Source organism: Ursus arctos, unplaced genomic scaffold (genome assembly GCF_023065955.2).
Source record: "Ursus arctos isolate Adak ecotype North America unplaced genomic scaffold, UrsArc2.0 scaffold_4, whole genome shotgun sequence".
NCBI lineage: Eukaryota > Metazoa > Chordata > Mammalia > Carnivora > Ursidae > Ursus > Ursus arctos.
The window spans coordinates 67,420,694-67,432,916 of NW_026623056.1; the positions used below are offsets into that span (position 1 = coordinate 67,420,694).

Consider the following 12,223-nt stretch of genomic DNA (forward strand, 5'->3'; position numbering starts at 1 on the left):
ATTTTAGAGTCTCCTTTAGTCTTTTCCTTAATATCTTGAAAGCAATTAATTTTTAAAGAAAAATTCATTTGTATGTTGAAGAAAATATGTGTAATGCATAAAATAGGAAAGAGAAAATGACAGCCACTCCTAATTCTAGATTGCAAAGATAAGCATTGGTGTATTTTCCCCTAACATTTATTTTACATGCATACATATATATTTGTAATACACTGTTTTATAATCTGTTATTTACTTCAGAATATATCATGACCAAACATACTGAGAAAATACATTATTATATGATTTCTTTATGATTTTTTTTTTTTTTTTTGTATTTAATCTGCTTGAGGGGTGTCTGTGTGGCTCAGTCCATTAAGTACCTGCCTTTAGTTCAGGTCATGATCCCAGGGCCCTGGAATTAAGGCCCTACTCAGCGGGGAGTCTGCTTCTTCCTCCGCCCCTCCTCCTGCTCATGTTCTTTCTCTCTCAAATAAAGAAATAAAATCTTAAAAAAATAATGATTTTATTTTTAAGTACATTTATTCTTACATATAAACAAATTTAAATGCATAGCAGAAACCTACATATATAAATTAAACTTTTCCCCTACTGTTATCATTTTTTCCCTCTTTTGCTTTCCACCTTGCTTACCATCTTCACTCATAATACATATGGTTCACTCAATACATATCAAAGTACCTTTTCCAACATTCTTTACAACCATTGCAACATTGTCTTCTGACAGTAGGTATGACAGGTAAAGTTGTTGCCAACCTCCACCTCTTACCTGCCATTTTAGGATAACCTATTTTGTTTTGATTTTTCTGTGTTTGGGTGCTTGTAAGTATTTCTTTTTAAGGATAACTCTAACGTTATTGAATTTACAAATTTCATCAGGGTAAGAGGAAGTATACTGCTTTCTAATTAGACTGCTACTTCCTGACTGCTTTTGGTTTGAAATCTTTCCCTCATTCAGAGAGATTGTCTTCTATCTTTTTCTTTAATTATTTCTTCTCATTCTTTATTTGTAAAGTAATTGTGTTATGTTTTATGTATATATATAATACACATATATAATAAACACACATTAACATATATGTGTTGCACTCTGTTTTAAGCGCTATTATGTGCATAGAAATAGATACACAGTCAGTTGTGGATATAGAGGTAGCTGTAGACATGATGCTCATATGTGTCTATGTATACATATACTTAAGGAAACTTAAACTCAGAACAATGAGTAACTTACCCATAGTCAAAGAGTTATGAAACAGAGTAGTTGGCCCTGGGACCCAGGCATTCTGCTCTAGAAGTTGTGTTATTCATTACTCTGAATTTATAAAGAAATGTAAATATATTAATATTTGTATTAATATGTTTATGTAATATATACATAAATGTGTATATATTTATATTTTGTGTGTATGCATGTGTGTGATTTCCTGAAACTTCTCCATACCTTAAATCTTTTTAAAAAATCATTTCATTTTAAAAAATAAGTTTTCTCTAATTTCTGGGAAAAGTTTTTGAACATATGTACTCACAGTTTTAAGAATTCCATTGGGGGTGCCTGGGTGGTTCAGTTGGTTAAGCAACTGCTTTTGGCTCAGGTCATGATCCTGGAGTCCCAGGATCAAGTCCCAGGATCCAGTCCTGTACTGGGCTTCCTGCTCAGCAGGGAGTCTGCTTCTCCCTCTGACCCTCTCCCGTCTCATGCTCTCTCTCTCTCTCTCTCATTCTTTCTCTCCCAAATAAATAAATAAAATCTAAAAAAAAAAAAAAAGAATTCCATTTGTTGTATTACTCATTTGTACTTTTGGTGTCCCCCATTACATTTTTTAAAAATTTGACCATTGTGCTTCCAATTTGAAGTAATTTTTCTATTCTTACTCATTTTTAATGGATAGCATGTTCTTTCACTATAAAGATTGCAAAGAGATATTCATATATTTCTCACATTTCTTGTGATATGCTTTTTCCAATAGGAGGTCACTTGTTTCATTCCTTGGATAATTTAGCTACTTTGAACCATTCAGTCTGCTAATATTTTCATAAATACTAAATACTATTTATCTTTTCTTTCTAGAAGTGTGAGAGAAAATATATTTGTTTATAATTATAAGTTGCTGGTGGATTCTATTAGAGATCAATGGACCTATCTGAAGAAATGTTAGACTTAATGAAATGAGAGTTCCAGTGCTTGGATTTCCATTGTTTCGCTTGGCCACATGAGGCAGTCAATAACGAATCAGGAGGAGGTTAAAGAGCTACCTTTGGAGGAGACATGGCTAAAGCTTAACTGCTGTAGTGACTAGTATCTTTCCCTTTTTTTTCTCTTGTGGCAGTAGTGGTCATTCTGTTTCATCATCAGCACAACTGTCCCCCCCCTTACTAGTAACTGTTACTAGTTACTAGTTAATATTAGTATTAGTAACTAGTAACAGAAACGTTTCTAATCGACTGTGTAGAAATGTAAATGAGGATTGAACACTGCAGTAGCCATAGGGCTGGGGGATCCTGGGACCTTGTGAACCTCCCAGGGCTGTGCAGTCCCTCCGGTGGGCCCCGTGGTCTCCCCCTTTGCCTGAAGCCCTCCTGCTTTAAGCTTGGGAATGTTAGAAGAGGTCCACTGAAGGCCCTGATTACTTATTTTCCACATGGGCCTTTTTTGGGGAGGCTTCATATTATTCATTTATTGAAAAAACAGACTTTGAATGCCTCCTGTATCACATTTACTCTTGTTAGTTCCACCTCTTTATCCTGTCTCTTTAAATCAATGTAGTGGAAATTCCTTAAAATTCTTGCATATAAATGGACTTTTGCCTGACTTCCAGTACACAACAATTCTCCACTACTATGACTATTTATGCATTTCACTGGGAATTTTAATGGGAGGAGAATTTAACAAATGAATTCCTAAGATCAGCCCTTAGTAAGAGTTACCAATAATTAAGCTTGAGAATGTTGAATTCAATATACAAATATTAAAATAACGTGCACAGAAAGTGAGAATTGAGCTTTGGAAGAAAAGATGTATTTCCATCTGCTCCAAGAAGCCTTTCCAATATTTTTATCTCTCTAAATTCCCATGGCCCTTCCTAACTATTTTTATGCTTACGATCATCCTGTGTGGGAGGTATATGTGGGTGGAAGGGTGGGCTCCACAACCAAATTATAATCTTCTTGAGAATTGGGACAGTGTCATTTTTAAATTTTCTGGTTTCAAGCATAGTACTGTTCATCAGCATTCATTAGATATTTATTGAATCATTTTATGTATGTTGTATTGATAAAATTTAGATGGCTTAGCATTATAGGGGTGACAACAAATAGAGGGGATCTTGATACTAGAAATCCAGAATAAACTTTTTTAAGTGAGTCTGTGCCAAATGTGGGGCTTGAATTCATGACCTGGAGATCAACAGTCACAGGCTCTCCTGACTGAGCCAGCTAGGTGCCCCTAGAATAGATTTCTTTTTGCAATTTTGTAATCAACAAGTTATAGAGGGTTCTTGGTGAACATATTTGCTTGGGAATCCAAATGTTACTCTCTACCAGCAGGCAGTAAAGTTTAAAACTATGTGTTTTGATCAGTAATTGTATCTTTCTCATCTAAAAACATTTTTTTAGGGGCACCTGGGTGGCGCAGTCGTTAAGCATCTGCCTTCAGCTCAGGGCATGATCCCGGCGTTCTGGGATCGAACCCCACATCAGGCTCCTCCGCTGGGAGCCTGCTTCTTCCTCTCCCACTCCCCCTGCTTGTGTTCCCTCTCTCACTGCCTGTCTCTCTCTGTCAAATAAATAAATAAAATCTTTAAAAAATAAATAAAAAATAAAAACATTTTTTAAAAAGATTTATTTATTTATTTATTTGACAGAGAGAGAGGGGGACAGCCAGCGAGAGAGGGAACACAAGCAGGGGGAGTGGGAGAGGTAGAAGCAGGCTCCCAGCGGAGGAGGGAGCCCAATGTGGAGCTCATCTCAGCACCCTGGGATCACGCCCTGAGCCAAAGGTAGACGCTCAACAACTGAGCCACCCAAGCACCTCCTCATCTAAAAACATTTTTAAAAGTTTCAATATTTCATAATCCTAATATATAAATAATCTTGTAGGTTTTCCTAAATATATTGGAAATTGATATTGAAAGTTACTATTGTTTGACGATAAAGATGCCCCATGATCTACAGAACTCTTTAAATATTTCGCCTCTCTTTTTTCAGGCCCTACTTTTATCTAATGTTTCTCGAAAGAGGTTTTCAACTGGGGAAGTTATTAACTTGATGTCAGCAGATGCCCAGCAGCTCATGGACTTGACCGCAAATCTCAATCTTCTCTGGTCAGCCCCTTTTCAAATCCTGATGGCCGTATCCCTTCTTTGGCAAGAGCTGGGTCCAGCAGTATTAGCAGGGGTGGCAGTCCTTGTGTTTGTTATACCAATAAATGCTTTAGTTGCAACTAGAGTAAAAAAGCTAAAGGTAAGAAAAAGACAGCCTCGTGTTACGTGTGTTAAACAGAAGCTGAGTTTTCTGACTGGAGTTGACAATAACCATCTAGTTAATTCTGTACATGTGGAAATAATCCAGATTTATCATTCGTTCATTCATTCAACCAGTATTGATTGGACATCTGTTCTGTGCCGAAGTACAGCAGTGAGGAGAACTGATAAGTTCTAGCTTTCATTAAAAGGAGACAGGCATTAAGAAATAAATAAAGAACATATAATGCCTGGTGTTAATTTGTATGCGAAGAAATATAACTTAGGCTAGGGTGATAGAGTAACAAAGAGCACCATTTCACATACAGAGGCAGTAAAGTCCTCCGGAAGGAAACAGTATATCAGCAGGGTAAGGAAGGAATCCATGTGGATGTCTGAAGGAAAGATTTATGGATGTCTGAGAAAAAGATTTACTAAGCAAAAGGAACAGTGTGCACACAGCCTGGAGGTAAGGGTATGCTCATTTTGTCTGAAGAATGGGCTACAGTGAGCAAGGACTGACTTCATACAGCAAGTAGATAGTAAGTGCTTAACTGAATTCATTTGAATATTCTTCCTTTACATTCAGTCATTCATCTTGCTATCAGTACACTTTTTGACATCTGCCATGTGCCAGGCAGTGTGCGCTTTGCTGTACAGTAGGAATGGAGAGACAGGACATAGTTCACTACACTGAAAAGCCACGCACACCATCAGGGGAGAGACAGATGGGTTCATGTGTTAAAGTAACAACAGATGCAATTGCTTATGCCACCTATTTTATTATTTTAAATAGATCAAAGATTAATAATATCTATGTATGGACATGGAACTGTGTCAGTCGTGTATTAGGGGAAAAAAGAAAGAAACATATGTATGTATGTATATGTGTATATTATGCATATATGTACATAAATATCCTTAATCCAGTTTTTAAAATGTGAATATACCAATGCACGTGGATGTGATAGAGATGCATAAATGAAGTTATATAGATACGGATATAAGTGAATTTGTATAAGCATAGAAATAATCTAGAGATAGAGCACCAATCTTTTAAGAATAGTTCCCTATAGGGGTGCCTGGGTGGCTCAGGTACTTAGCTCGCTAGCTCTTGATCTCAGCTCAGACCTTGATCTCAGGGTCGTGAGTTCAGCCCCACACCCAGTGTGGAGCCTATGTTTAAAAAAAAAAAAAAAAAAAGTTTACCTATAGAGCAGAATTAGATGGAAGGAGAGGAGATTTTTCACTACTACTTTAATACATTTAAGTGATGAGGATTTACACCTTCTTTTATATTTTTCCAAATTTTTAAAATTCAGATTAATTACCAAATAATTACCGAAAAGATGACTAGCCTTTAAAGATAAGAACTAGAAAATACTATATAACTAGAAAGAATTATGAATTACTAACACACTAGTATTTAGAATAACAAGCTTGTTTATAATTTTAACAAATACTTTTAAACTAGCTTTTAAAAAATTCTGTATTTTAAATAATTTAAATTCAAATATTTAGGAATGGAAATAGATTTGGGGGACCTTAATATAGGGCTCTAAAATTTTCAAAGACTGCAATATTATGTACAAATATGCTAAGCAGAAAATATGCCTTTAATCACACAAATAATATTATGGATGTTAACTTGTAAATGTGTACTTTGTTAGATATACTAATACTGTACTTATTACTATTTATATCATAATTATGACAATATTATTGGAAGAAACCCTTAATAAGCAATACCCAAGCAATGATAAGTATAAAATAAATGTTAAATATTTGAATACATATACAGTAATTACATAGGATTTGCCAAAAAAGAGTCAATATTTGAAAATACACATTTTAATCACAAGCATTAACACTCAAGATAGTATACTTACAATATACAGACCTGTTTTTTATTCCTGTGATACTTCTGTTATATATGTATTTTATATGTAAATAATTGATAGAGTTTGGGGAATTTTATCCCATTTTAATAGAAGATGGATGTTATTTTATTATTCAGTTTGAAACAAATTATATCTAAACAAATATTGCATTTTCTATTATTTTGTAAAATATACACCTTGCTTATACTCTTCTGCTGACTACTTTTAAGTTTTAAAATATCTACTTATAACTAATTTTTAACATTATTAACAGAATAATATTATGTGATTTTAATTTAAGATGGTTTTCAACTAAATATTATATAAAATAGAGAGAATAGACTGTCTTTTTAAAAATAGCTGTAGCCATATATGTTAAATTATTAGCAACCTTTGTCAAATATGCTATCATTTTTTTCCCCTTAAATAGAAGAGCCAAACGAAGAACAAAGATAAACAGATAAAACTACTCAATGAAATCTTACATGGAATTAAGGTAATATACAAGGAATATGATTTTAATTTCACTATTTAGAATATAGCAGTGTTAGTCAATAAATGAATTTTTTTCATTGTTAATATCAAAGTAATTATATATGTATATAAAATTGTTGGCAGAGTATTTCAGATTTCAGATGTATAGGAATTCTTATTGCTAAAATAGCATTTAAATAAAACCAAATAAAATGCAGGTGTTTTCTTTTTGTTTCTCACCCAACAACTGAACACAAATATCCCAAAAGACACAAACTATGACTTGTTTGAGGGGATTGGGTGGAAGAAATGGAATGACGCAGGCAAGAGTGGCAATAACATTATCATCAGTGTGAAGGCAGATTTATACAGGGGAAGTGATGACATGTCATTCAGGTTCTTTTATGTGGAATAGAAATGATCATACAAATGTTATTCTGCAAAAGATATGTTATAAATATTTGTTCCATAGAAAAGCTATACCCCATGCCATTAATATTTTCTGTATGATAAAACAGTGAAACCAACCTCATGAACTTTTAGATAGATAGATAGATAGATAGATAGATAGATAGATAGATAGATAGATAGAATTTCAAATCCTGTTGCACCTGGATTATGCCTTATCAGATTTTTCTAGAGGGCAAAATTTGCAAAGCCCACGTGGAATTTCCTTCTGGAATTGATAATTGCATAGGAAATTTCCTCTGTCTGGTGTATCTATCACTATAAACATAGGATATGCCCATTATATGTACACATTGATTCACTTTAGGAATCAATAAAAGTTCTGTGTAGAACTTTCACAGCATTGAAAATTAAAGTGAAAGACGTTGTTAGATAAAAGATATCCTGAAAAGAGACTGATATTCATTTATTTATCTGAAATTAAGGATAGCCTTAAGTAGCTCTGAAATTTAACTCAAATTAAATTATTGAATAACTGAGATTGTGTAATGAGATCATACACTCCCAAAGTAATGTGATCCAAATGCATCCTGTACTGTCAGTGGGTTAATTGATAACCCTGTATTCATAAAAAGTACACCAATATATGTTTATAGGTTTTAAATATTGATATTCTTAAAAGGAAATTGATATTATCAGAAGGACTAGGACAGTGTAAATAAAATAAAAGAACATCTCCTAAAGATCTGAGCAAAGTCTGAAATTCGAAATAGCAGTCCCAGCAGTGAATACATTAGAATACTGGTAGAGGACCAAGTATAGGCAAGTTGAATATAGCATAGTTTCAAAGTGTGGGTGGTCAGTGTCCCTGGGGTAAAGATAACAGATGCCATAGCCTCTCTCTGATAATGATAATAGCTACCATTTAGTGAACTTTTCTGTGGATCACACACTGTACTTATCACTTTATATCTATTTCCTCATGTAATTCTTATTGAACCCCAAGAAAATAATTTCTCGTTCTCATTTCCAAACAAGGAAACAAAGTCTTCATCAATTAAGTATCATGTCTAAGTTCACAGAGCCAGTGAGAGATTTTTAGGGTTCTCTAGAGAAACAGAGCCAAGAGGATGTGTGGGAATATATATATTCCAATTTACAATCTCAAAACACCAGTCACCTTTCTGAAAATGGCTTGAAGCCCCACGCCATCAGTTTTCAAGAAATTGGGAGTCCAGAAAGAGAGGAGCATAGCTATTAAGAAATGGGGAGTCAATTGAGGTGAGTTGGACCAGCAGGAAGAGTACCAAGATTAAGCTAAACAAACTGCTGTGGAGCTCATGCCAAGAGCTGAGATGTTGCCCAAGTCTGACTCAGGAATAAGCTATTGGTGGGTAAGAAGGACATAAGGCTAGAGAGATGATGATTTTCTTCTCCCAGCCACCTACCCCCCAAAAAAACACAATTCAAGGGAATATTTTGGCTCTGCTGGATATAGGAGCATTTCACTTTATGAATTGACCATCTTTTTTTTTTTTTTTTAACTTTTACAGTTGTCCGTGTGTGGGGGGTATAGTGTGTATAATTGCATGTATGCGTCCTTTTATTTTTTTCTATGATATTGATTATCAAATAGTCATTGTCTGACTCTTTTATAGATCCTTAAACTTTATGCATGGGAACCCTCTTATAAAAAGAAGATTATTGAAATTCGGGAACAGGAACTGGAAGTCCAAAAATTGTCTGGGTATCTTGCTGTATTTTCTATGCTGACATTAACTTGCATTCCATTCTTGGTGAGTGAGTGTAATATTTCTGGTTTTGATTTTCAAATTTGGTTTGCAGATTCACCTCCAGATTACCTGGAATTAAGGTATCCAAAGTGAAATCCTCTATATCTGAAATAAAATTTTCAAGAAATGCAGTCACCGATTTATATAGATTAGGGAATGGAAGTTTTAAAGAAGAGGAAAATATATGCATTCTCATTGGTCTGTATTTTTTACACATAATAAAATTTTACTTCTTTGTAAATTTCTCACAGATCAAACATGTGCTGTTCTATTCTTAAAATATAACCTGCATTTCTGAGTTTCATTTCAGCTCTAGAATGTCTTGATTTGTGTGATTAATCCCTCTTAGGCAAGACCCAAAGACACCCTATGTGGAGTCAGAAAGAGAATTAACATTTATTGAATGTTTCTCCTGCATGCCAGACAAGTTACAGAGATTGCCTTATTTCATTCTTGCAATAATAAGGCATTGCTTTTCTGATTTCACAGTAGGAAATGGAAGCCCATTCTAGTTTGGGAAACATCCTTAAAGTTACAGAATTCGTAGTTGGAGGCAAATTGATATGGACGGAGGGCATTCTCTATCATACCATGTAAACATTAGGAATCCCATGCTGATTAAACTAGAGTATAAATTGCTTTGAGGTATGAAGCAATGAGTGAAAACCAAAGGATAACAAAACCACGTAGAACTGAAGCATCAGTTTTAATCAAAGTTACCATTCCCGATGGTCATAGGGTCAGGAAAAGTTCCATATATCTCTCTTGTTGGTAATTTAAAATCTTGTTATCGGGGCACCTGGGTGGCACACCGGTTAAAGTGTCTGCCTTCAGCTCAGGGCATGATCCCGGTGTTGTGGGATCGAGCCCCACATCAGGCTCCTCCGCTGGAAGCCTGCTTCTTCCTCTCCCACTCCCCCTGCTTGTGTTCCCTCTCTCACTGGCTGTCTCTATCTCTGTCAAATAAATAAATAAAATCTTTAAAATAAAATAAAATAAAATCTTGTTATCTTTTATTTTTAACAAATACATTTGGAATTCTTTGGTAAAAATGTCCAAGAAGCATTTGCTGACGATAAGTCCTAGGTCCATGATAGTTAGTACATCTCATGCATATATGAACTTTTCTGCCTTTTCTAAATGAAACTTACAAGAGTAAATATAAATGTTATGAGCCATAGTTTATTCATACTTTCTTCAGTTAATTTTATGACTCACAGAAAGCATAATCATTACATATGAATCAGAATGTATACACATACCATTGGAAAATAAATTTACATAATAACTCCATCTTGAAAAAAAGATGAATTAGTATACATTTTATTTTATTTTATTTTTTAAATTTGTTTGTCAGAGAGAGAGAGAAAGCGCGCACAAGCAGGGGAAGTGGGAGGCAGAGGGAGAAGCAGGTTCCCCGCAGAGCAAGGACCCCAATGCAGTACTTAATTCCAAGACCCTGGGATCGTGACCTGAGCTGAAGGCAGATGCTTAACCCACTGAGCCACCCAGGTGTCCCAATTAGTATACATTTTAAATGGGAGAAGTAACTCTAGTAAGAGCGCAGTGTCTTACAACAGAAGGGAGCTGGACCACATGGTCTCAAGGATGCCATGGTCTAAGATATACGATTGTATGGTCTGTATATTTTAGTGTACTGAACATTTATATTCTTCAGCAATAGTACTGTATAGTACTGAATTTTGGTAAACAACAATAAAAAAGGTTTTAAATTTTTTCTCCTAATTTTTTGAACCTTAGCTCATCCTGTTGTTAGCATGGAGTAATTGAAGGAAGGAACATATCTCTATTTTTCAGGTGTCCCTGGCGACATTTGGCATCTATTTCTTATTGGATGAAGGAAACATTTTAACAGCCACCAAAGTGTTCACATCTATGTCTTTGTTTAATATTTTGAGGCTTCCTTTGTTTGATTTACCAATGGTGATCTCAGCTGTGGTCCAGGTACATCCAAAATATGCTTAAACTAAGAATCATTCATCTACTGGAATCTGTGGTTTTGCACATTTTATATCTGTCTTTTTTTCATTATTGGTTTCACTTTTTGTGGTTGTTTTACACTGCTTTCCAAATTTATCTCCCTGAATTAATGAGTAATAGAAAACATTAAAGAATGGAAGGAATCATGTCTTCTTTGCCTATGCTTTTCTATCAAAATGACTTTTAAGTATTTCAATATAAGATACTGTTTTCTTTGCTAAAAATTAGTTTCTTTTATTTAGCTTTTTAAAAGCTGGTGTCAGACACTATGTCATCAAAAGGCTCATTTTCTGTTTCCAGTTGAAAAAATTTTTAATGTGATGCTTTGCATGGAACTGGATATGAATGTTTTCCCAGGGTTCAGCAGCATTTCATCTGTACTGAATGAATAAAGCAGGGAGACAAGTGCATTGCTAATATCACTCTGCCAGCAAACCATGTGTGAGGTATTTGGTTCAGTTTACCTTTATTGTAATCTCCAGTCTCTGGAGGCTCTTTGAACACTATAATGAGTAGAAAGCTGCTAAAACCACAGGGTATGTGAAGAAGTGAGTTCCTTGAATCCTCTGCCCCAAGATTTTCTGTTAAATGTTTTGAATGTCAGGTTTGGATTGCCTGGGTATTCCCCACTGAATCCTTTTTCTCAAGTCTGAGTTCGTAAACAAAATGAAGCTTGGCTTATTGGAACCAGCTTTTTGATCTAAGAAATTTGCCTTTAAATTTTTATATCATTTGAATAAATAATAACTTATGGTTACTTCATAGTAACTATAATAGTAATGATGATATTAAATTATATTAATTATATTAAAATTATAATAGTAATAATAGTATATCATTTGAATAAATAATTAGTGAATACCAAGTAATCCACTTTTGTTATAGCATACCTTTTTTTGTTGTTGTTATTTTACTAATAATGACCAACAGAGGGCATAGAAGTACTGTTGATGTGACGCTTTTAACACTTGTTTCATAGCATTCTTCTCTTAAGAAAAATGCCATTCTTCGAATAAGTTTTGTTTTGCTTTTGAAATTAGAATCTAGCTAAAGGTCTGCTATCTCAAAGTGTTCTCCAACTCCTAGTGGTACACTTCTGCCTTCACTTAATAAATACCAAGAGCAATTATCAAAAGAAAGAACGAGAAAGAAAGGAAAGAAAGAGAAGCAGCCCTGCATACTAATATGATGCACTTGGTAAACAAAACCA

General features: G+C 34.5%; 1 protein-coding gene across 1 annotated transcript in view; it reads left to right on the top strand.

Moving 5' to 3' along the window:
• The window catches only part of LOC113246330 (multidrug resistance-associated protein 1-like), an 85,322-nt gene that overhangs the window by 22,911 nt on the left and 50,188 nt on the right, over window positions 1-12,223 (top strand). Inside the window, exons 6-9 of the mRNA XM_026486942.4 lie at window positions 4,204-4,458; window positions 6,768-6,833; window positions 8,878-9,015; window positions 10,831-10,977. Coding sequence (XP_026342727.3) covers window positions 4,204-4,458; window positions 6,768-6,833; window positions 8,878-9,015; window positions 10,831-10,977 — 606 coding nt within the window. The remainder of the gene's footprint in view (window positions 1-4,203; window positions 4,459-6,767; window positions 6,834-8,877; window positions 9,016-10,830; window positions 10,978-12,223) is intronic.